The sequence below is a fragment of the Aspergillus undulatus genome, assembly GCF_047715775.1.
Source record: "Aspergillus undulatus strain CBS 261.88 unplaced genomic scaffold BDV17scaffold_11, whole genome shotgun sequence".
Lineage (NCBI taxonomy): Eukaryota > Fungi > Ascomycota > Eurotiomycetes > Eurotiales > Aspergillaceae > Aspergillus > Aspergillus undulatus.
This window is the reverse complement of record NW_027396615.1, coordinates 330,727-355,074: the sequence shown is the minus strand read 5'-3', so window position 1 is coordinate 355,074 and position 24,348 is coordinate 330,727. Positions and strand designations below refer to the sequence as shown.

At 52.5% G+C, this 24,348-nt stretch overlaps 8 protein-coding genes and 2 non-coding genes across 10 annotated transcripts; 4 read left to right on the top strand and 6 right to left on the bottom strand.

Annotated features, from left to right (window-relative positions):
- Positions 1-61: 61 nt before the first annotated feature.
- Positions 62-1,816, top strand: BDV17DRAFT_289137 (uncharacterized protein; the record flags this gene model as incomplete). The annotated part of the gene is made up of 3 exons (XM_073761602.1): positions 62-616; positions 694-1,217; positions 1,273-1,816. The coding sequence occupies 3 exons, from the start codon at positions 62-64 to the stop codon at positions 1,814-1,816; spliced, it is 1,623 nt and encodes a 540-aa protein (XP_073617983.1).
- Positions 1,817-2,272: 456 nt separating this feature from the next.
- Positions 2,273-2,344, bottom strand: BDV17DRAFT_t44. Its single transcript has one exon. It is a non-coding gene; the product is annotated as a tRNA-Glu (tRNA).
- An 869-nt stretch (positions 2,345-3,213) lies between these two features.
- On the top strand, positions 3,214-3,285 carry BDV17DRAFT_t48. Its single transcript has one exon. It is a non-coding gene; the product is annotated as a tRNA-Glu (tRNA).
- Positions 3,286-3,559: 274 nt separating this feature from the next.
- Positions 3,560-7,241, bottom strand: BDV17DRAFT_257223 (extracellular serine-threonine rich protein). Its single transcript, XM_073757168.1, has 3 exons — positions 6,472-7,241; positions 6,237-6,422; positions 3,560-6,181 (listed from the first exon to the last, which is right to left on the bottom strand). Exons 1-3 carry the CDS (start codon positions 6,775-6,777, stop codon positions 3,887-3,889), a joined length of 2,787 nt encoding a protein of 928 aa, XP_073617982.1. The 5' UTR covers positions 6,778-7,241; the 3' UTR covers positions 3,560-3,886.
- Positions 7,242-7,574: 333 nt separating this feature from the next.
- Positions 7,575-10,227, bottom strand: BDV17DRAFT_21456 (uncharacterized protein). Its single transcript, XM_073755485.1, has 2 exons — positions 8,774-10,227; positions 7,575-8,718 (listed from the first exon to the last, which is right to left on the bottom strand). Exons 1-2 carry the CDS (start codon positions 9,690-9,692, stop codon positions 7,739-7,741), a joined length of 1,899 nt encoding a protein of 632 aa, XP_073617981.1. The 5' UTR covers positions 9,693-10,227; the 3' UTR covers positions 7,575-7,738.
- Positions 10,228-11,806: 1,579 nt separating this feature from the next.
- On the bottom strand, positions 11,807-12,437 carry BDV17DRAFT_21441 (uncharacterized protein). The gene has a single exon (XM_073755483.1). The coding sequence runs from the start codon at positions 12,201-12,203 to the stop codon at positions 11,862-11,864; it is 342 nt and encodes a 113-aa protein (XP_073617980.1). The 5' UTR covers positions 12,204-12,437; the 3' UTR covers positions 11,807-11,861.
- Positions 12,438-12,671: 234 nt separating this feature from the next.
- BDV17DRAFT_280386 (crossover junction endodeoxyribonuclease) lies at positions 12,672-15,200 on the bottom strand (the record flags this gene model as incomplete). The annotated part of the gene is made up of 2 exons (XM_073759874.1): positions 12,672-15,069; positions 15,187-15,200. The coding sequence occupies 2 exons, from the start codon at positions 15,198-15,200 to the stop codon at positions 12,672-12,674; spliced, it is 2,412 nt and encodes an 803-aa protein (XP_073617979.1).
- A 191-nt stretch (positions 15,201-15,391) lies between these two features.
- Positions 15,392-17,345, top strand: BDV17DRAFT_257218 (putative actin-related protein RO7). Its single transcript, XM_073757166.1, has one exon. It carries the CDS (start codon positions 15,605-15,607, stop codon positions 17,261-17,263), a length of 1,659 nt encoding a protein of 552 aa, XP_073617978.1. The 5' UTR covers positions 15,392-15,604; the 3' UTR covers positions 17,264-17,345.
- Positions 17,346-17,383: 38 nt separating this feature from the next.
- On the bottom strand, positions 17,384-19,126 carry BDV17DRAFT_257217 (aldose epimerase family protein). The gene has a single exon (XM_073757165.1). It carries the CDS (start codon positions 18,851-18,853, stop codon positions 17,486-17,488), a length of 1,368 nt encoding a protein of 455 aa, XP_073617977.1. The 5' UTR covers positions 18,854-19,126; the 3' UTR covers positions 17,384-17,485.
- Positions 19,127-19,322: 196 nt separating this feature from the next.
- Positions 19,323-23,617, top strand: BDV17DRAFT_21241 (putative AT DNA binding protein). Its single transcript, XM_073755457.1, has one exon. It carries the CDS (start codon positions 19,514-19,516, stop codon positions 23,528-23,530), a length of 4,017 nt encoding a protein of 1,338 aa, XP_073617976.1. The 5' UTR covers positions 19,323-19,513; the 3' UTR covers positions 23,531-23,617.
- Positions 23,618-24,348: the final 731 nt, after the last annotated feature.

Genomic DNA, 24,348 nt, shown 5'->3' with positions numbered 1-24,348 from the left:
TTTCCGATACTCACCTGTGTCCTCTGAACCAGCGACATGAGATAGGATTGCTTCGTTCAAAATGCAACAAATTAACAGCTTCTTCAAGTCCAAGGACAAGACGAATACAGGCCCCTCCACCTCCAACAACACAAACGCAAACACAACGACCACCCCACAACAATCCGACCCCAAACCCCGTCACCAGTCCAACGACCCAGTCCTAACACCCGAAGACGAGGCCTTTCTGCGAAAAGTCACGGCGGAGAACCCCACCGCTGCACCTGCTCCTGCTCCTGGACAAGATGGTGTAGCGCGTACATCAGGGATAGAGAGAGAGACAGAAACAGGGGTAGGCGAAACTCAACAACAGCCATTGCCAGACCCGGCTGAGATACCAATTCCTATGTCCCCGGTTGAAGAATTCGGGAAGGAGCTTGGGGAGCGCGAAAGGAAGAGGTCTGTGACGGCTGCAGAGTTGACCGGGGGTGCAGATACCAATACTAGCACTGCCATCAACACTGGCGCTGGCGCTGGCAGGGGCAATGCGGGGCCGTCATCGGCGAAGGGTGGGCGATCTGCGAGCCCTGCGAAGAAGAAGAAGTGGAGCTTGTTCTGGAAGAAGGGAGAAGGGAAGGTATGTTCTTGCGGCTGCTATTCTTCATTATCTATCAAGTAGTTGACGGACGGATGGTTGATATTCATTCCTTCTAGACATCTGAAAAAAACCCAGAACCGATTCCAGCACCAGGGAGCAAAGACCCCAACGAACAGAAACAAGAAAACGAAGACATGACCGAAATCCTCGACAAGCTCAACCTCGCCGCAGACAACAACCGCGTCTTCTCCATCTCCGACGAGACACAAGAACTCCTCCGCAAGTTCAAGCTCATCTTCAAAGACCTCATCAACGGCGTCCCAACAGCCTACCATGATCTCGAAATGCTGCTTACAAACGGCAACAGGCAGCTCCAGGACACGTACTCGAGTCTACCTGGTCCCCTGCAGAAGCTTATCGAGAAGCTTCCCGAGCGCTGGACGGAATCGCTCGCGCCTGAGATGATTGCCGTCGCTGCAGAGAGGGCTAGTAAGAGTGGTGTCAATGTAGATAATATCGGGAAGGCGGCGGCTGCTGCTAACAAGGTGGGAATTCAGGTGCCTAGCTTGAAGGAGTTGGTGGGCAAGCCCGCGGCTATCGTGGGGATGCTAAGATCAATCATGGCCTTCCTTAGAGCGAGGTTCCCGGCCGTGCTGGGAATGAATGTTTTTTGGTCGTTGGCATTGTTCAGTAAGTGTCTTACAATACAATACGACCATTACTACGTACACTAACGCATCAACATTCCTCCTCTTCGTCCTCTGGTACTGCCACAAACGCGGCCGCGAGGTCCGACTCGAGAACGAGCGTCTCGTAACCGAAGAAGAAATCGAAAAAATGAACAGCGAATCTTCCGGTGAAGCAGGCACGAGCACGACAGACCAAATCCGCAGCACGGAAACCCTCACCACAACCGCCGCGCAGGGTGCCTCTGCCGCTGAAGTCCGCGAGGGAATCAAGGACGCTCAACGTGCTCGAGGGAGAAAAGCCCTTGCCTTGACCTCTGCCGATAACACAGAGAATACCAATCAAACTCAGGGGCAGAAAAACGAGGAGAAAATAAAGGAGAATAAACCTACTGGCGCGGAGAACGAGCCTATCAAGCCGACAAGGTCCAAATCGATTCTATCTATCTTCGGCAGGTCCGGTAGTGCGGGTTCGACGCCTAGTAGGAGGAACACCACGGCGAATGCTAGGACTAACAGTTCCAGTGATGTCAAGGTCTATCCTGGGACTTGACGGGTTGTTTCATGAGGAAAGACGAGTTACGACGATAACGACGATCCATATGAAAGATTTTTACGATGTCTCATAAGCATTTCGGACTATTTCTTCTGTTCTGGTGGTTCTGGTTTTGGTTTTGGATATACGAAACTATACATCTGATTTGATATACCAAGATACTACTATTACTGCCATATACTGTCACGCAATAAACGAATGAAATAAACTTGCACGCACCTTGAAATCTGAGGTCGCTGGCCATGGTGCCTCGAACCACCGTAGCACCCTACGTCAAACAATCATCACCCTCGCTCCAGGCGATGCAGGCGAATTCGATGCTCATCAAATGGCAGCGTGAGTCCAGCAGTGTGCATGGAAACAGGGAAAAACAGCTATTGGAGAAGAGAAGAAGAAGAAGAAAAAAAAAAAAAAAAAGGGTTGCTTCCAAAAATTTGAATGGCGAAAATGAAACTCCGATACGGGGAATCGAACCCCGAGCTGTGATGTGAAAAACCACGATGTTAGCCGTTACACCATATCGGATTTGTTGATAGGATCGTTAGATTGTAGCATCATAGAGAAACTGTAATGTAGAGTTGTCAAGCCCTAAACGCGATATAGTGTCATGTCATATAGCACGTATTTGTTATGAGGGAACTTCCCTCAACAAACGTAGCCTCTTTATACGACCCCAACGGCGAGTAACCATGACTGGGCTTCTCAACCCAGCCTTACACCTGCATCGCGTCACGGCGATGTGCACCCACCCGACCATTCGTTCCTAGGAGTCGGGTCCTATATATTCTGCAAATCTCTTCCACCGGCACCCGGAACCCACGGACCCATAATCGACCAGAACCAGGGCTTCCCACGTAGCCGGGCCCCCTATTCGTCAAGGTATATAACGAAGCTTACCAATGCCTTGCCCCCCTCGCGCCGCGTATGCTGTTGCCCTGACACCAGATCGAGTCACTCCTTTTCTTTCTCACGCCCACCGCACCACTGCCGGATGTAACACAGGCATGGGGGAGCAGCTCTGCGGTTCTGGTTAGATGTTGGCACGGGAGCCTATCAGATTGATTATCCTGGTGTCTTTGACCGGGATATGGGTGCGGTGATCTGATCGACCCATTGGAATTGACGTGGGAAATATATAATTTGACGATCAGCACGAAGTTATTCGCCGATACGACAAAGACACAAGAAAGATTGCATTACGCAAACACAAAATAGGTATCCAGTGTATTGCCAAAATAAAGGTAAGGGTCTCTTATAAGTGCTAACCCCATACCCTATTCAAGATGTCCTCTCCCAATGCCAAACTCGATATCAACTTGTTCAAGGGAGCGCAAAGGGCCGTAGAATTAACCTAGGGTATGTAGTGTTAATATTGATACGAGATGATAAGCATATCCGATATGGTGTAACGGCTAACATCGTGGTTTTTCACATCACAGCTCGGGGTTCGATTCCCCGTATCGGAGTTACCTTCTGAGTTCCATTTTTTTTTGCCCCGTTCCAACAGTCCCTCAACCATCGAGCCTACTACGATTATCCAACGATCATTATTCTGCAAGGAAATTCGACGCTTGAGATTGTTACCACATCTTGGGGCTCATGAGTGGCTGGCCGCGCCTCCCCCTTGCGCGGGCATCCTAAGGTTGCTTGCTCCTTGCTTCCGCCTGCGCAACGGGTCGATCAACACGAAAGGCACGATGGGCAATGGTTGCTCGCGTAGTTAGAGAGTTATTGTAACACCATGAGTCCGGGTAGATCCAGTTCAGGTATATATATTCAAAATTTTCTAGTGTTGCCAATTCTTTTTTTTTCTAGAAAACAGACTCGGGTTTGTCTTGAGTACATGTACACGGGATTTTTACCAAGGAAAGTGGGATCAAATCCATACCATGCCAGATGATGTATGCTTGATATGCTTGTGATGAATGAGTATTAGACAGATGGATGAGCATGGGCATCATGAACACCGGCATCATTAAATAATCAAAAGAAACGCATCAGGAAAAGATTGTGAACTGGATATCGAAAGAAAGAGAGAAAAAGGTAATAGGTCGAAGCAGTGCTCTGTCAAAGAGCGAGCACCGGCACAGCCAGCACCATGAACCAGGTCATGGGCACGCGGAGGGGAGAGGCCGCGCCCGTGAAGACCGGTCCGGTGGGGGAGGGCGTCACGCTCTGCGACGGGGTGTTGGTTGCGAGGGTTGTGCCTGCGCCGCCAGTCCAGGGGTTGGGGACTGTGGTTGAGCCGCCTGTGGCATCGACGCCAGTGGGCGTGGCTTGGGCCGGGGGCTGGGGGATGAGCTCGATGGTGGGTTGAGCGGGGGCGCCTGTGGCGCCAGAACCACCTCCAGCAGCAGCAGTCTCCGTGACGGTTGCAGTGGAGAACTCAACCTGGGGAACGGTGACGGTGTAGGTCGAGTAGGTGATTGTGGTGCAGGGAGCGGAGGGAGCGGAGGTGGGCGCGGGCGACTCGGGCTGACCGGGGCTTACGTCGGTGGGGGTGGGGGCTGCGGGAGGCGTGAGGGTGATTGTCGTGGGGACGTGGGTGATGATACCGGGGTTCTCCGGGACGAAGTTGGCGCAGATACCAGTCAGGTAGGAGAGGGCAGACTGGACCTCGTCGTCTGCACCCCAGGCTTGGACACAGTTGATGACCTTGCCAATAAACTCGTCATTGGGGCAGAAGCAAGTGACATCGCTGTTGGACTTGCAGTCAGGGATCAGGTTGAGCCAGGTGTTGATACACTTGGGGACGACGTTGGGGCAAGAGGATGTAGGGACGGGAGTGGAGGTGGTTTCCTCGGACACCGTGGGCGTCTCTGTCTCTTCGGGCGAGGCGGAGGTGGGCACAGCGGGGATTGTGGATGTCGAAGTTAGGATCTGAGTAGAGACAGTGCTGTAGGTGGTGGTGATAACAGAATCGCCAGTAGTGACCGTCTCAGTGACAGGGCAGGTAGTGACTGTGGTGTAGGTGATCTCAGTGACTGTTTGTCCGGGGACATCCGAAGTTGGAGCAGGAGTCTCTGTAGGCAGGACGTCGGTTGGGACAACAATGGTGGAACTTGAGGTCAGGGTCTGAGTAGAGACAGTACTGTAGGTGGTAATGATTGTAGATTCACCGGTGGTGATAGTTTCCGTAACAGGGCAGGTAGTGACAGTGGTGTAGGTGACCTCAGTGACGGTACTGGCCGGGGCTTCTGGGGTTGTTTCAGGCGCCTCGGGGGTTTCAGTTGGCTCAACATCAGTTGGGACATCAGGAGTCTCCGTTGGCACTGCAGGGGTCTCAGACGGGGAAGGAAGGTCAGTCACCGTACAGCCACCGCAGATGGTAGTCGTCGAGGTCAGAGTCGTCGTGTCCCAGGTGCTAGTGGTGACGGTGGTGAACGTGGACTCGCCAGAAGTAACGGTATCAGTCACCGGGCACCAAGTCACGGTAGTGTAGGTGATCTCCGTGGTCACTGATTCCTCAGGAGCAGGGGGAACGGAAGATGAACCTGGGTTGACGCTAGTGGGGATAACCGGAGTGCTGGAACCAGGAGAGCTTGGCGTCTCAGTGGAAACCGGGGGAGCAGGGGTCTCCGACGTTTCAGTTTCAACAGGGGGCGGCGGAACGTCTGAGGAGCTCTCGGTTGGAACAGTAGGAGTCTCAGTGGGAATCACAGGGCACCAGGTGGTAGACACAAGGACTGTAGAGGTAGTGGTCTGGGTTGAGGACGCAGGGCAGTCTGTAACAGTAGGCGCACACTGCGTGATTGTGACCTCGCTGGTGGTGTAGACAGTTGAGAGGGTGAACGGCACGGAGGTGCTACCCTCGTGGCTCGAGTAGGACGTCGTAGGAGGGATGACAGGAGTGGACGACGTAACGGGACTCGAGCCAGTTGGGGTAGCAGTGGGGACTTCGACAGAAGGTGTGTCAATGGTAGGAGTCTTCGTGGGGATGAGCGGGGTGGAGATCGGAGTAGAAGTTGGGAGATCCGGCGTAGGAGTCTCCGACGAGGAGGGCGAGGGGGTCTCAGCAGGAGGGGTGTATGTGGGCTTGCCAGGTCCACAGACGAAGCCAATGCTTCCGATACCAAAGTCACAGTCATCATGGTCACTGTGCTCAGGCAACTCGAAACCGACGGAGATGGCACCACCGCACTGGTCGTTGGAGACTTCAGTACCGGCCGAGTTGCATGAAGAGGTCTTTTTGCAGGTAGAGCCATCAGGCATGCCAAAGGAGATGGTCACGTCCGTCTCGACAGATGTGAAGAGATGGAACTTGTCGATGGAGAACCCGGGCTTGTCTTGACCGCAAGAGATAGAGGGAGCTGAGGACTTTGTGATGCCACCCTTGCCAATGTTTCCAGTGATGCATTTGTTCTGAAGTATGTCAGTATCGTTATTTATGTCCGTAGCAAAAGAGCAAGATACTTACGTTGTAGGTCCGGGTGCGGAGTCCACCAAAGCCCCTGCTGCAGCTGAAGCCCGAGAAGTCCAAGCCACCGAACGAGGTGAAGTCACCAATGTCGAGGCTGTCCCAGTTGAAACCGGTCTGCTGCTGCTCCGAACATTCGTTGTCGGTGATTTCAGGCGCAGTATAGCACTCTTCACTACCCCACCACTGCAGCAGTCAGCATCATCCCATAGCCAGGACGAGGAAGACAACTTACCAAGCCAGTAGCCTGGGCCGAAGCCAGGAAGGAAAGAACCGAGACCAAAGAAGTGGTCTTCATGGTGAAAGAATGAATATAAAAAGAGCAACGATATCGAGACCAGCGATACTGAAGTAGAAGAAGTAGAGAAAGTAAGTATAGCCAAAGTATAGTCAATAGAGTCGGGAAAGACCGAAAAGAAGGACGACAGGACAGGAACGAGTGTCTGCCTGTGTCTTGACAGGAAGCAAGCTGGAAACTAAATAGAATAGAGAATGGCACGATGCAGGAAAGAAACGATGGAAATAGAACGGGGCGAACCATGGAGAGGGCGAGAAAGGAGGGTCTTTATAAAGACTACGTCCTGAGACGCTGGCGCCAGCAACAAGGGCCATAGAGTGCCCCCACCGCAGCGACAAATGGGTCACATCGGGGCTCTTTGCAAGCAGAGTGGGCAGAGCAGGTAAGACAAAGTGAAAGCGCCATTGTTGCAGGTTCAAGCCTCTCAGGGCCAAAGGGACTCAAAGGGACTGGTTCGTTGCAGAACCGCTGCCGGCGCGAAGCCATCGCCAATCAGCGCTCGTCTCAGTGTAGCCGCCGGCCCTGCAGAAGCGTCTCGCCAGGGCTATTAATATATTGAGCTGTCATGATAGGCAGTGGCGGACTGTGGAGAGGACGGGGTGTCTATCAGCGTTCGGGATAGTCGACTCGTGGGGGCTAGAGATTGATTGCTGCAGGAGGAGCTGGCGCTGGGTGGTGGCAGGGAAGATGGTTGAGTGGTGATGAGTGAGCTGAGGAGAGCAGTGCCAAGCTCCGGTGCCTGACGGAGATGCTTAACCGCTGACACCGTGACCCGGCACACACAACTAAGCACTTTTACTCGCTGCTTTCTTTCTTTTCCCTCGTTCTCTGCAGAAAGCGGCTGTCTAAGAATAACCTTGTCAGATTTCTTCAGCATTTGGAATAGGATCAACCAATTGTGTATTTACTTGGATATCCACAAGATACAGTTAGAGCAGGATTGAAGCATGAGGTATATCCCGAAAGCCACTCCGACTCCGAGTCCTTACAAGGCAGACACATAAAACAAGATAGAAAAAAAAAATTAAGACAGGAAAAGAAATTCATAGACTTCGTCATCAAACTCAAACTTTTGGTCATCGTTCTCCCAAAAGACCCTAGGACCCCTGTCCCTGGAGCTTCAACCCCGACCGGAGGGGCTAGGCGATTAGTGGTACAGCAGTCGAAACACGTCACTATCTATTTAATATCCATCCGTTGTTTTTTAAAACGGTACCTGGCTGTGTCGCTGAGCGTTCATAAGCTTTCGCCGCACGGCCTCTCCGCCCACCATTCCACTAGCCTTGCGTTTCCTCGTCGGGGTCCGCTGGTCTGCATGCCGAGCGTGTCGAAACACGCTAGCTGGTCGCGATGGAGAGTTGGCTGGCATAAATTCTCGATGTTGTGGAAGTCGCAGCAATGCCTGGTAGCGATTGTGATTGCGACGGAACGCAGTGACGATTCCTCGGTCGAGGTGGTTCAAGAATCGTTCTGCGCTGTTCGTCTGATGTGGGTCTGCTCCACGATTGGGAGTGGGGGTGCCGTTCGTGCTGCCCACACCCGCCACCATCATCGGGGACGCCAGCGCTTCCTCGTCAGAATCTTTGTCCATCTCTTCGTCAGAGGACCCGTCACCGAAATCAATGAAGTCGTCCACGTTCAATTGAGCCTCAGGATCATCTTCTTCGTCATCTTCTTCAAAAGAACTGTCAATCGCAAAATCGCGAGACGGATAAAAGGCCTCTGGCGGGCCCATGACCTGGCCGCCAGGAGCGATGTCATTGCCCAGAGCCGTCATCATTAGGTTAGCACTGGACGCTAACATAGGGCTGAGATCCACATTTGGCGTAACGAGAGCGTCGGTATCACTCTCGTCGATAAGATGCATGGTAGTCGCCCGTGGGCTGTTGTTTGATGTATTGCAAACACTGGTAGCGGCAGACTCAAGCCAGTCATGACGGGACGAGGTGTAAGCAGGAATGATGACAAGATGTTTGCCAGTGCAATCAACTAGGGCAACTGGCTTGTGAGGATCCGCAACAAAGGTGCCCATGAGGGGCCCTCTCCTTTTCCGGGGTGGAGGCTCGGTTTTCTCTTCAACTCCAGCAACCAAAGAAGCAGAGGAGTCGCGACGGAGGATAGATCGCGGGTGAGTAATGGTTGCTGGAGGTGGGAGATCTTCATCTGTAGTCTCGCCATCGTCGGCTTGAAGTGTGTTAGCACCCGCAAAGCAAAAGATAAGTTGCGACATTATGCATACTCTCATAGCCACTCATGGATCCCTCGGAAGCAGGGCCATCGGACTCGACGTGGTAAATGTTGGAATGTCCATAATCCGAGTCCCCGTAAATTTCATCTGACTGCCGGCGAGACGAACGGCGGCCGACTTCATTGTTGTCACTTTCAATCATGCGACGCAGTTGGGGGTCGAGGCTGTCCTGCTGGAGGAAGTCGCTCGGAATTTCATCCTCGGTATAGGAGTCGCTGTCAGAGGACGAGTTCGAGTCTTCTTCAAAATGCACTCTGCGAGCCACAGGAGTCTCTACTGCAGTCTCGCTTGCTACATCAGTCTCCCCAAACGCCTCCATGGCGCTATATAGCTGCTGCTCATCGAAGAAGGGTGCTCCGGAGAAAAGCAAATCGTCGTCGAAAACATTGGGACCAGCCCAATTGGCGTTTCCGGAACCGGTGTTTGGCCCGCTCGATAAGTCATGCTCGTCCTCTGACTCTAGGATCATAAGTTCTTCCATTATCTCAACATCTTGTTCTTCATCGTCGCCGTCGCTGATTTCATCCACGGCGGCATAGACATCGTCTGAGCTGTCGTCCAAGTCAGGACCGTCGCTGATTTCGTGCTCGCTGTCATCGTCGGAGACAGCCTTGGTCTTGGTGCGTTTGGTTGACTTTTTCCCCGTCTTATGTCTATTGGCATATGACGGGTTGAGGAGGATCGGTTGATCGTCTTCATCGTCCGCGTCTTCTGAATCGTTAGGTTCGTCGTCTTCATCACTCAATCCTTCCATTGACGTGACTGAGGAAAGGCTGGATACGGTCGATGATGATGCCCTTCGCTTCCGGTCTGAGCTAAGGGATACTGACTTGCCGGGCCTCTTCCCAGAGTTAGAAAGAGGGCTCATGTTGCCCTTCAGGGTCCGCTTCGATGGGATAGTTTTCGGCATTGTTCCGGTGACAATGGAATTGTAATTGGGCAAGTTAGAGAGAAAGCTTGCTGGGGAACAAGCAGCAAGCGGGATAAGTGGGGATATGTTGGAAAGATTTGGATCGGTATAAAGTTTGTTACCCGCAGTAGGTCAATTGCGTCAATACTTGGAGAGAACCGAAGGAATATATGGAGGCTCGCAAAGGTCTCGTTCATAGGAGTTTTATTCGTAAAGCGTCAGGAGGATTGAAGGAGCCGTTCGGTTCGTTAGGGAGGTGTGTGAGGAGTTGCAGGATCGGATTCGAAGGGGTAGGGTAGGAGGTAGCAAAAAAGTTGTCAGTAGCCTTTTAAGAGCACCTTTCCGCCCAATCTGGACGTCCAAATGCTTCTTCCGTAGGTGTGCTGAAGGGCAATTTCGACGCTCCTGAGAGTTGCGTCAAAAGAGGTACAAATATCGTCAAGTCAAATTGAGGGACTCGGAGCTGCTGGACTGGGGAACCGGGAGAAGGCTCCCCAGCAAGGAATCTACAGCTCAACGAAAGCCATGGCGGCGCGAAACTCTTGACGATATTTGATATATGGAAAGAAGAAATATAGTTGGTAAGGATTTGAGTAAAGAGATGGGAGACTGGTTGGAGACTGGACTTGCTGGATGAGAGAGCGAAGGAGAAAGAAAAAGATGAGGGGAACGCAGGCCGGTAGGTGTTATTGAGGAAGATTAGGGAGGCAGATCTCGTACCAGTATTGTCACGCCTTGATACCAGCCCGCCTTGGATTCGCTGCAGTGGAGCATTTTCCCTGTGCTGGTGGGGCTGCACCCGTTGGCCGAGTTTTGAAATCCGTCACTGGCCGGACAGTGTATAAACGTGGACGGCCATTGGCCAGCCGCTGCTCACCGCTGGATGCGTTTTGCTTTTTTCTTACTTTTGCCAGGGAGGCTGTCACGGCATTACGCTGGTAATGAATTGCCTGCAAATGCAACGGAACAAAGGCGGCTGCTACGTATGGACTGGGGTAGGCATATAACACAGGCCGAGTGAATCGGGTCGAGTTGAGTCAAGAGACAATGAATGTGCCAGCAAGTCTCGTGCTAAATTTCCATCGAACTCTGCTGTTCACAACCAGGATCCGGGGTTGTTCCGTCTGGTTGGGTAGACGACTGCGGCTGGCGCTCGATCGTCGAGACACGTTCCAACGTCAATCTATTCATGACTCCCTGCGACAACCTGATTTGCTTTGATATCAGACTAAATGTCCGACCAAGCCAGGATCCAAAGGAGAGTGACTCATCTGGAGAAGCTGCATCATGGCTTATGACTGTGCTGTTACGAGAAAACCTTCCCTGCTCAGCAGTAGTTGACGCAAACCGGGTGATTTGAACTCGAGACTGGAGACGAGATAGACATGCAGCCAACTGCAGATCTGGCGTGACGCCCAATAATGGCAGTGTCCAGCCATGTGAGGGGCAGTTTCTGGACCGTGCTCGCATGCCCATCCTTCTGGATTCTGTAACTCTGATATCAGTCTGGCCATTGTGAGGGATCAGAAACGCTTTGACAGTAACAAGTTACTACGCAATCCATCGACAACAGAGGCCTCCTCGATGGATTCTTCAGGAGACAAGAGGTATGGTATGCAGTGGCGGTTAAGCATCGCCCAACCCAAAGAGGAAAGAAATCACCCAGTGAACAAATTTTTGAGTCTACTGCTGTCTGGACAGCGGCTAGTCTCCCTTTGAGCTAGCGGTTTCAAACTTGAAGACAGAAAAAATACATCTCCATAGCGCCTCACCAGTCAACCGCCTCGGCATTTCCGTCACTCCCAAGGCGGGCGGGGATCCATGCCTCTTGGTTGCCTCCGCAAACAGTCACCTCAACCATATCCGAGTTTTCGGCTCAACTCCACCATGGTGGCAAGCAAACTTCTCTGACCCAAGAAGCAAGAAGCAACGTGGCCATAACTAGCATGTTAATTGATGTTATGACAACTCGTCAGGTTCGTTACGAACGGCCGAGGAACGCCAGGATTCCCCGCTATGAATCTGCATTATTTTTGGCTCAATCCTCCGCCGGGCGCTAAGGCACAAGACTGCATTGAACTAACGTACAATCTACTGCATGAAACCCAACAATGCGATTGGTTTGAAGAAGCGGTAAAGGGAACAACTGGCGCGACCCCAGTTCCTACTTTAGCTGCATCTGATACTTGATGCCCAGTCTTCGAGCCATGCCCATGTCTGTTCTGCGCTGGCTTGGTTGGTTGGGAGATTTTCCGTTCTATACCGTAGTTTCTGTAGCTGCCTGACTACTGCTATAGTACTACGGAGTACCAGTAAGTGGTTCGAATGCTCCCAGGACGTTGGAGGGGAACAGTTCCTTGACAGGGAGAGAACGAGGCACCAAGAGGAAGGCACGACTGACACCTTCCTTGCCTGCAAACAGGGAAGGCGCGACAGGATGAGGCCGAGTAACCAGCGGCGGGGAAGGAGCAGGCCCATAGATACTGCTCCTTCTGATGGACGCTCGTACATATCCGGGTCACCAGATTGTCCTTGCCCACTGCAGGTGGAAGACCCGTCATGTTGTTTTGGCGCAGGCACGAGTCATTCGGGAGGGTGAAGGGGTATCGTCAATTGACAATTGCAGTTGGATCTGCCATTGCCGCTCGCCGATCGTCCACACTCGAAGCACATGGATCGAAAGCACAGATGTTTCTATTCTGGTGAGTGCGAGTAGGGGAGCCTGCTTCAGCCTGGGGGTTTTGGTTCATCGATGGCTAGTTGATACGGTATTCAGAGAGGTATTTACTTGGTGAGATTTAATGATAATCCGTTGTTTATATGCAACGCGCTATACACAATCATAGATGCAGTACTACCAACGCCTGAGAAACTGAGTACCCAATGCCGAGCCGTGTCATATCACCCAATTGAAGCCAAAATTAATATACGCTGAAAGCAAGTATGCAGGAATGCAGCAAAAAGTAGTTATTTGGGTCGTCACTCTCGAGTCAAGTCCAAGATACTAACTCTCGCGATCCGCTTCTTTGTCTTCTTGTCTGCAGGTTGTTCATTCTCATCCTGAGGGTCTACCTCCGCTGTCCAAAACCCGTCGCGCACAGTGATTGCTTCAATATGTGATGGAGCTTTGTCCGTGCTGGCAGTCTCGTGGCAGGATGTTTTCGTTTGCGTATCCTCTTTGGCAGTCTTTCGACTTCGCGTTTTCGGTTTTCCCAGAACATCCAGATGCTGCGGATTGAAAGTAACAATTTCGATAGCTGTTTCCGGTCCCCTGGTTTCAGGCTCCTTCGGCGTCTTGGGCTTCGCTGCTGAAGTCTTTTTTGATGACCTCTTTGTAGCCTTCACATTAAGAGTCTCTAACTTTAGGGACGAAATGGCGTGTTCTAGATGCTCGACCCCAAGTAAGAGCTCTTTTTCCTTCGGCTGCGCTTGCGGACTCGGACTGCAAGGTCGGGAGAAGTAGTTGTGACAGTGAGTCCCCCTATAACTCGCAGTTGAGTAACTCATATGAATTTTCGGTGCTGCAGGCGGAGAACCATCCTCGTCTGCAAGATCAACAACCTCGGCGCCATTTGAATTGACGGCTACACGTCGAGACCTCAGAGACCTTGTGGCTGGGCGGCATTTGACCGGAGACCCAGACAGATCGCACGAAGCGAATTGATCCACTAGATAGTCGAAACCGTCCATACGTTGACCGAGTTTCGGAGGAGTCGACATTGTTAGACCGTACGTTCCGGGACTGGAAGACGGGGGTGATTTGGTCGGAGACGTGGTTGAAACAGCCGCATCGAATAACTGCACGCTCTTGTATTCAGACATGTCCGAGCGCCCTTTCTTGAGAGTACCGTATTTCAGGATACTTCCTTGTTTCATGCTTGGATCCAGCTCTTTCCGCCTCCTGGGGCCTGCTTTTCGAGACGTTGTCTTCTTGGGGGCAGATGCCGCGGACTGTTTTGCTAACTGCTCTTGCTTCCATCTTTCCACAGCGTGCGGAACGCCCCTTAAGGCCAGAGTTTCAAAGATCCATACTTTCTCGCTAGAGTACGGATCGTATCGCTTTGTAACTCTCTTTTTCGTTGGTGACTGTGGGACAACTTCAGCCTCCGCCTCCCCATCTTCTTCTTCTTCATCCACGGAGGCTGTTCCCTGTGAAGGAAGCGGAGGATTAGGCTCCTCAGCCATCAAGTCCAAGCCGACAATATCGATTGGGACCACATCGAACTGAAGTTCCGTCAATCCATCCGTGTTGAAGCTTGCTCGACTTTTATATACTTTTTCGAAAACGGGGACATCGCTTTTTGATATTCTGGACCTGCCAGATGGCAAAGGATGTTGCCCAAGACGAAGCTTATAAGAGATCAGAGGCTCAGCCAGGAGCCTGATTACCTTCCTAGCGCCGGAGCGGTAATTCCATTCAAATGCGTCAGCCGTAAACTGCCTTATTTGCCAGACATCGATATCCCGGTCCCAAGCGTCACGGAGGCGATGATTCAAAGACTCAATCTCCTGGTCTGATGAGACAATTGGTTTGGCGTAGTATGACAGGATTGTCCGGTCGGGGAACGTCTCCGGAATTCGAACAGCCTTGTGCTTCGTCTGAAAGTAGCCGCTTTCATTCTCCTCCAGTTCGTATTGAAGTCTTTCCCGCCACTCGTTCAGTCGTGCATCAAGCTCGGCTCCATCAGCCTCTATCAAGTCTAGAAGGTCTCCACCAAATCCCGCCTTCGCGATTTCCGCCGCCAGTTTGTGGCCACACTTCGGGACTCCTGATGGCAGATAGTCGCCTCCACTAAGCATGGCGAATAAGATCATTTCTGAACGAGCCAGCTTTACATTGGAGCCAGCATCATTTCCCGTCTTGTAGCTAGTAACGTGTGTCGCACCACTAGCGCTGCTGCCGGCTTCTTTCGAGAAGTTCATGACGGTAAATTTCGAACCAAACATCAGCGCATCCACATCATTGCTCATGACCGCATCCACTACGCCAGCCATCTGTAGCCTCGAGCACTCCGCCTCCGCTTCCCCCGGGGCCTCATGGCGCGGAAACTTGAATAAGTCGATTAGAATTTTCGACAGCCGAATTATCGGCGCACTTCCGTAACTCCGCGCAGAGACAACCTTGCCCCTCTTGAAAGGCGGTTTGTGCTTTCCGTCATAAACAAACAGTGGGTGGATTGGTAAAGCCAGTAATTTTAGCAGTCGGAAAAACAGTGTGCGAAGTTCTGGATTCTTGCCACCGCGGCCGGCTTGTACTTGGAATAGCCATATTGAAATATCAACCGCAATTCGCATCGGCCGCGACGTGCGTTCCAAATGCGTTATGGCCAATTTGGACAGGGAGATCCGCTCCCCGGGCCCGAGTGCATTGATAAGCCTGTTGCCGTATTAGCAAAATAGTCGCAGAAAGTATGCTGTTCTTGATATATTTTTGTTCACGTCTCCGCATTGGGAGAGTTAAGCAGGAGTTGGAGGAAAGCCGGCGTGCTCATACCCGGGAATACCCATTGTAGATCCCCCTGCAACCCTACCAGGAATTATACCAAGAAGAAAGGAATAAGTGATATAGTGCTGCGTTGGGTTGCCTGGAGAGGATGTTTTGTTGACATCAACTGAGGGGACGGTCCGACGAAGATCCGGCGTCAATCGCTCCTTCTTGGCATCTCAACGGGCTACAACTTATTGACCAGACAATCTATGCTACCTCGTCTTTTGGAATTTTTCATTCGATTTCCTTGATGAACTTTAATTCGTTGTACATAACAAGAGTGCATATTGGGCTATGAAAAGCATGAATTAAGATTCCCACTCAGTGCATATTCTGAACTCCGAATCTCCCCGCGTTTCCAACCGCTCCACGGACACGGCTCGATAGAACAACTGTTGATAACACGGCATCAATCGAACCCCAAATGAGTCTACGCCAAACTCAGTCCTCAAAGTCACCACCGCACACTCCGCAGCACCAACTACGCTCGAACAACAACTCCTTCGCGAGCACCTCGTCCGGCTCGACATACCGCGTCGAAGAAGATGCGATCATATTCGAACTAGGCGCGCGATGGCTCCGCGCCGGCTTTGAGGGCGAGAGCGAACCCAAGTGCATACTGGGATATGGACCAGACGAATCGCGGAGAGCCGGGGACTACAGACAATGGCTGAAAGGTACCCCCGTTGCGGACGACACACTGCCGCTACCGCCAGCGAAATCAGATGACTGGACGAGACCATATGAGCTGTGGGGGATGGACCTACGCGATGTTGATATAGGGCTTGTCGAGGATAAGATAGAGAGGATGTTTAGAGAAGCCTACAATACGTACCTTCTAACGGACGCGGGCTCGGCACGATTGGTTCTTGTTCTGCCATCGGTGATACCGCACCCGCTGTTGTCCTCGGTCCTGACGACGCTGTTTAGCCGGTGGAGGATACCTAGTATTTCGTTGTTGACGAGCGCCGCGATGACGACGGCGGCAGCTGGACTGCGGTCGGCATTGGTGGTTGACATTGGCTGGGCGGAAACGATTGTCTCCGGAGTTTACGAGTATCGTGAGGTTGCGACGAAAAGGAGCACAAGAGCAATGAAGGCCTTGATACAAGAGACTGGACATATATTCTCACGGCTTACGGGCGGGAACGCACAGTCAGGGACAATCTCAGTACCCTTTGAGTTCTGTGAGGAAGTTGCTAGTCGCCTTCTGTGGTGCAAGCCTTCGAAAGGCGAACCGACACAAGACCCGCTGGCGGACATCCGAGACAAAACTGTCTCCGTACCCTCTCCCTCGACGCCGGGGTCTTTTGACATCGAGCTGCCCTTCTCGAAACTCTCAGATCCAGTGGAGAAGGTACTCTTCGCCGAAGGCGCGGCCGATTGCGACCTGGATGACGATGAGAAACCTATTTCGCTGCTAGTCTACAACACACTTTTGAGTTTGCCACCGGATGTTCGTGGTATATGCATGTCGCGCATGGTCTTTACCGGCGGTGGAGCCAATATCGCAGGCGTCCGCAGCCGAATCCTTGACGAAGTAGCTTCCTTAGTCGAGCAGTACGGCTGGAGCCCGGTCCGCGGTAGAGTCGTCGACCAACAAATCCAAAGGCTGAAGAACCTCAAACTTGCCAAACCTCAGCATCTGGCACCACCGTCCGAGGCAGGGCAACCCAAAGCCGGCTCCGAAACTACATACGATACCTCCTATGAAACGGACTACGAAACCGCAGATGAAGCAGACGCGGCAAAAGAGGCAACCGAAGCAAACGAAGCCGAGGTAGAAGTTGATCCAATTGAGCAGAAACTCCTCCGTACCCGCGAAAAAGACGTCGTAACCCCTGTCCAGGGCGTTCTCCGCGAAGTCGAGTCTCTTGGCCCCTGGGCTGGAGCCAGTCTGGTTTCTGGACTGAAGATTCGAGGGCTAGTGGAAATTGAGCGTGAAAAGTACCTTCAGCATGGTCTGGCAGGTGCCAGTCGGGATTCGGATCATGCCAATAATCATAGGGATCACAGTATACCAGACCGACGTTCGCTCCGAGCCGGGGATAGGTCCAGTTGGACATTGGCAGGCTGGGGATGATGAATCCCGTTATTTGTTTCCATTGTGCCGTTCAGCTTCTGTGGTTATGCTCGGATAGAATGTGCATGTTCATAGATACCCGATACTACAATATCATCTTGATAAACCAATTAATTAATTATTGCAGATAGCATTAAGGCTCATGCGGTAGTACATATCCAAATCCCAAATAGCCAGTCATGACACCCTAGCCTAGGTAGGCATTCCTAGATCCGAACCTCCCTAATCCGTCCCAAACTTATAAACGGCCAAATTAACAGCCGGCAATCCCTGAGGCGTGAAGATCTGATTCTCCAGCTGCCCCCACCCAGGCTGATTAATCCCATCAATCCAGCCCTCCGTCTCAACAACAAGGCAACTATTCTTACCAACAGTCGTCGGCCCATTAAAGCCCGCGTCCTTCGCCCGCTGAATCTGCGATGGCTTAACAGGATCAGACCCATCCTGCCCATTGCAGTCGAAGATCTGGATAGCGGGTGTGTTCGTCGAGACTTCGAGCGTGATTCCCGTGTTTGCGGAGGCCATGTACAGCGCCGGGATCACCGAGTCGGAAGAGTACCCTGTCGGTCTGTCGATGATCCAGCAGTTGTCGTAGCCCGTGCAGCCGGTGCCGCAAAGGCCGACGGCGTCGTCGATGTCCCGGCCGATGAGCTTGGGGGATGTGAAGTCTGCTGCGCCATTGTAGGCGTCTACGGTGTTGATTGTGCCGTTGGGAATGAGGATGCCGTCTGTGGCGATGAAGCGGTTGCTTAAGGGGAGGTGGAGGGTGACGTCCTCGAGGAGGTTGGCGTCCCGGAAGCCATTGAGGTTCCAGTAGATGTGGTTCGCGAGCATGATGGGGGTAGCGTTGGTGAGTGCCAGGGAGACGAGTTTGGTGGTTAATTGGGGCGAGCCCGTCTCGTCCTTGTCGACGGTGTAGGTTGCGTATGTCAGGACGTCCCCTGGGAAGCCCTCAAGGGCGCGGTCGTAAAAAGAGAAGGTGATTGAAGAGTTTGTTTGGGCGGTCACGGTCCAGTTGCGCTTGTCGTAGCCGACCTCGCCGCCGTGAAGGGAGTTGAGTCCGTCATTCTCGTTTGTAGGGATGTGGTATGCATTGTCTGCGATGGTGAAGGTGCCATTCTTGATGCGGTTGGCGTAGCGGCCGACGACGGGGCCATAGTAGTTGTCATCGTCACCGTATAAGGTTACGTCGTCGAACCCTACGACGACGTCCTGATCAACACCGTCGCGGTCAGGCACGAGCAATGAGGTTAGGCGTGCGCCCAAGGGGATAAATTTGGCGGTGATATTGTCCGCGCTGATAGTGTAGATCTTGTAGGCGTCTGCGCTGGGGGTCGGCGTTGGGCTTGCCTGAGCCTGGGGAGCAGCGCTGACGTCCCGCGTCGAGGCGAGCAGCCCCAAGAGGAAGGCCGGCAAAGAATGCTTGATGTACATTGTGTAGATCAGGAGCGCGAGGACTCCGAGAAAAATATAGCAGTAGAGAAGGACGACGCGAGGAGAGAAACGCGCAGGACAGACGAAGAAGCGGAGCTCACGCAGCTGCAGCTGGGACATTGCCGGGGAAGTATCTTTTATAGTTGGCCCAAGCATTGAACATCCGCCGGCAGCGGTCAGCCCCAGGATTCCAGTGGTCAAAGAGTGAATGGACTGGATTCACTGGATTCCCCGGATGTCACCATCTCGTGCGGAGAAAAGGGCGGGGGAGACAAAGGCACTTGCTGCCAATTGGCCCCGGAACTCTCGCAGGAGATGAATGCCTGACCCACGACGTAATCGACCTCCGGAAGAACACCAGGGTAGGCAGGGATGTGCGCTCCGTAAATTAAATCGAATCTCACTCTCGAAAAGGTTTCGAGGCTTGACCGTGCGACTCTTTGCCAACTCAACTGCCCTCGGACCCCAGCTCTGCCGCGATATCGCCCGTCCATATACGCTAGTCTAGATCGGGTATCCCGTCAAAGATGACATAATGTATTTAATGCCTGAGGCTTCAATATGCACCAGCCATCCACTTTCCTGATTGGGAGTACGTGTTTATGCCCGCCCAACAGCTTTCGCTCCTCCATCTAGGCTGTTCCCCGCTACTTTGGATTGGTTTCTCCTGTATACTTCTATTGTTTATACTCTCTCTTGGTCCTCACAATTTGGAAACGAAATAATGACGTCTTTTGAATTGGCTTTTTGACGCGCTTGGTTCCTATTTGATAGGCTCATTTTCGGTCGCAGCTCCCTCGCATACTGCATTATTCGATGTTCTCCCGATCCCACAGCGAAAGCTCCTCACCGGACATTCTTGCGCCACCTGGCGATGCCGACTACTTGATCTCCTCCCCATTCAGACCTTTCGTCGGTCGCCAGAGCAGCCTCATGTCGCCCGCAAACCGCCGCATCCTCCAGACGCCCGGCGCCGCGAAACGGAAGCGGTCGCGAATTAGTCTTAGTCCCGCGAAGAGCGCCCATTCAATCCGGTTCGACGATATCGTGCTCCCCAGCTCGCCCACAAGGAATCTCAACGGCCGGCAACGCTCTCTATCTCCGGACAAGGCTCAAGGTGGGAATGTCAGTCCCTGGCGGATTCGCGTGACCCTAGAAGCAACACAAGACGAGGAGCAGCAAAATCAGGGCAGCCCGTCGCGTAAAAGGTCCAAGCCATTGACAACCACTACCAAGGTTCCGTTGAAGGATGGCTCCGAGCAGACTCCGCGAAGACGAGGTCGTCCAAGGAAGCCGGTCATCGATACGACCCCGCGCGCTGGTAGTCCTGGTAATACCCCAGGACCTGGAAACACACCAGGGCCTGGGCATACGCCGGGACCTCCGAACAGTGAACAGAGGAGGCGGCGAGGTCGACCAAAGAAGAATCAACCAGAGCAGTATTCGATTACGAACGAAGAGCAGCTTGAGCATGTTGAACAGCGCGAAGTGGAAGCACCGGCGGTCGATCCAGCTTTGACAAACACGGAGCTACAGAGTCGCAGCTGGAGTCCCCTCAATCTCGCTGGTGACGTAGACTCGGATGATGGATTTGACGAGATCCCGCCACTGGACATAGCTTTCGATGTTCCTGCTCAGGCGGAGCTGCCTGAGATCCAAGAGCAACCGCAGCAAGCGTTTGAACAAAGTTTCGATACTCCGAATGGCGATGCGATAGAGCGCTTTTACCCGGAACAAGGAGACGATAACTTGCATTCAACACCCTCGAAAATGCCCTCGCCAACCCCAGACCTTCAAGCCCTGTCGCCTGAAAACAGCATACATGCGGGCCATACATTGGCGCCACCGCGAGCTTACCCAACTCCAAGTTCATCGTCGCTGGTAGACGATCAGCGGAAGGGACGCAATCAATCTGCCCATGAGGCCTCCGCGAGCGCCTCTATGCCGAATGCAGCGGATGCTAGTGACTCTGCCAATGAATATAGGGACTTTGATACTATCATGGAGAGTGAGGGATTTAGTATGGTCTCGCTGGATACTTTGCCATCTGCGAGGCAGCACGGGATCAAAACTAATTCGAAGCTAGCTGAGGGCCCTCTGAAGCCATTCATCGAACGGGAAACAAACGGTGTCATAAGGCGAAGGAAGGACAAGCCAGACGGTTCACCTAAGGCGGCTTTCGCTCATAGCCCGAGCTCAGATCCGATACCTTCTGCAAGGCGACGTTCAAATATACCCCTGATCCAGGCTAGCAATAGTTCTGCGACTACGGAACACAAAGAATCTTCTCCTATGACTCTACAAAAACCGTCACCGAAACCCCAACAAAAGCAACCGCTTCGACTAGCCAAGTTAGTCAGGGCTGGAGTTGCTCTCGAACGAGTTCTTAGCCATTCCAGACCCCCTACCAGCCCAGGAAACCCTGTTCCCGACTATATGGAACCTCGGCAACGACTGGAGCTAATTTTCAGTGACCTAGATCCTGGATCGCAACGGCTTCTAGGGGCAGCTCTAGGGCTTGGGCAAGTGCTTGCCATCAGGCGAAAATGGAAGGAGCTTAGGAGCCCCCAACGGCGAACCCTGATCGAAGAAGAGCTAAAAGAGTTGAATGGTCTGAGAAGTCCGGAATTTAAATACACAAGACCAAGTCGGAACGTGTCTGACGCCCCAAATCGGCAATTCGACGGTGCGAACGACTCTTCTCCGCCGCACTCTTCTCCGCCGCACTCTTCTCCGCCGCACTCTTCTCCGAATACAGAAATGAAGCAGCGATTTGCGGAGTGGCAGAAAGAGCGAGAGGCGATTAGCCGGACAATCCGGATGGCAAATTCCAGTCAAGTCATCGTTCTTAATAGTGACACGGGCACGCCGAGCTCTACGGGAAGGCATAACGCAGATGGCATCGACGACGCGGTAAAAAGCCCTTGGAAACCAATGCAGCAAGAACGCCAGGATGCCGGGGGAGAGGATTACGATGACATGGAAGTGGACGACTACGAAGCTGAAGGAGTGCGTTATGATGCTCGACGAAGCCCTGGGATATCGAGGCCAGAAGAAGAGCAGGAAGAGGATCTGGAGGACGACGACGACGACGACGAGGAGGAGGAGGAATACGATGATCAGGCGAGAAGTGGTTATGGTATTCACCGAAGCCCTGGGATATCGAGGCCGGATGAAGAAGAAGAACTGGAAGAGGATATGGAGGAGGAATACGATAAGCAGGGGAGAAGTGATTTCCGAAGTCCTAGGATACCAAGACAGAGAGCGCATCAAGAGGAGGATTACTATGGTAACAATGAGAAGGGTAGGGGCTACGATTTTGACCGAAGCCCCCAGATACCAAGAAAGAGCGAGCAGCAACAGGGGGAGCTCGAGGAGGAGCACTACGCCAATGAGGACGAAGGGTACAATGGTGCTGATGCCGATGATGACGATGGGTATGAGGATATATGGCAGGAGCAAGCCAAAGATGAAGGGAACTCGGGTCGGGGATCTACGCTAGAAGAGCATCAGGATGATGTACAGTCAAGTCCATACAAAGGTGGTTCGACCCCTGCCGATTGGGGATACGGCACGGCCCCTTCCCCTGCATATTGGCTGGACGGGCAAGGCAAGGTGCCTTCCCTGGGTCGATCACGTGTTCGTGAACTACGAGAACAGGAGGTCGATGTCTCCGCTCTGCTCCAAATAGAAGATACTCCGAACCGTGCTCGCTACTACAACGGGAAAAGTAGTCCAACGAGCTCTGCGAAGGGACGTTCTCCGCAACACTTACCATCATCTGCCACCTCACAGCGTCATAAACACACTGAAAGATACGAGACCGAACCGGAAGAGCCAGAAGATATGGACGATTACCTCAACTTCAGTCCAGAGAAAGACCTGGAGGATGACGAATATCAAATCGACCCGACAACCAGACATGAAAGCGAGATGCAACGCTATCAGTCAGACTTCGCTGACAATGCTGGTGTTTCGGACGCGGACGAAGAATCCGTCCACGAAGAGTCACTGACGCCGAAGAACCCTGAACCTGCCAGTAAAGATCTCCCAGCATCATCCTGGTTTCGAAGAATCACAAATTTTACACCGGGCTGGTTGAAAGCGCCAGTCCATAACCCAAGTCCGCAACCAAAATATCCGAACTTACCGACTGATCAAAGTCCGCAGCCGAGATATCCAACTTTACCCATTAGTCGTGAGAGCTCCAAAGAGCCAAATGCTGTTGAAGAGCATTCCGACGAGGAGGAGCAGCGAGAGGAGGAAGTGGAGGAAGTGGATAGGGAGGATGAGGGCATAAGGAAAGCCCAAGAACCGTCGCCCGAGGCTGAGCCAGAGTCAGATATCGACCTGCAAAGACCCTCTTCCATGCCTTTGCCCAGTCCTGCACGTGCTTCAACAACCCCCAAGCCAACCCAAAAAGCAAAAGTACCAGAACCACATTCCCTGGCAACATATGGCTACTTCTCAAACGCCCACTACACCCTCCTCCGCCGCCTCTACCGCCTCGCCAAACAATTTCCCGAAAGCTTCACCTACCACCCCAGCTCCACCCACACTGACATCATCGGCGACTACATCTGGACCTCAGACAATACCTACGGCGTCCCGATCACCGAGCTGCAGTTCGCCATCGTCTACCGGTTCAGGCAGGATATCGCTGCCCAGGATATTGCAGCCGGTGGGTCGGGCTGGGTTGGCTGGACAGATGCTGATCTGCATCGACGCCTGGTCAGCGTCATTATCGGCGAGCAGATTCGCGAGGATAGGAAGAGTGCGAGTGTGACTAGGCCGACGCGTTCAAGGCCGCGGAGTATTATTCAACGGGGTTGATTGCTCGCTCGCTCACTTCACTTGCTGCGCATTGCTTCGCTCTGCTGTGCAGGAATTGCGGTGGGTGGGTACGGTCACGGTGCGAATTGATGCGGATATTGTTGGTTGCATAAGAAGTGATAACCAAGCCCTTTCTCTGTTACGTTTCCGTTTCTTTTTGTTTCATGTAGTTTGATGTCAAGTCACATTTACCGGGTTGTTTCGGGAAAACCTGTTTACCATAGATACTGGGAAAGTTGGTTAGGTGGTTTTGTTCTGCTTGGTTGCCTTTTGCATAACTTGAAGTGTTTGAAGTATCTACTCATCCATATACTCCGCACTGCGTTTGTCTTTCAGTTAAAACTCGGGTCTTTCCTTTCATTGCTTTCGAATTTGGCTTAGTTCCAGCCTCCCCTTTTTGAGGTGGAGTTGATTACCATCACTATTGATTGGACTTTGAGTCCTGCTTTCTAGCGGTCAGCTGAGACGAATATTTCTCTTTTGGCTTTTTCTTTTGTTTCTGTTCTTGATCGTCATCGTTTGGGTCCGTGTTTGTCTAGCTATACCAGTGGTCCTCGGAGTATTTATTCTGTGAACTCAAATGCCACTGTTTTTTCTTTGTGTCTTTGACAGCCATCCCGATGATATTGACCGTGAACAGTAGGTATGATGTCGAGGATCTTGGCAGGGCATCAATCGAGTTCAAACTCGTGGGCCCTCGCGATCCTTCAAGCCGGTAAGGACGTCATATCACATACGAAATCCTCACCGAGGACAAAGAGTACCAAGGACATTGCTGGTAGTCAGACTACGTATCCCCTGCACAGGTTATCTCCGCT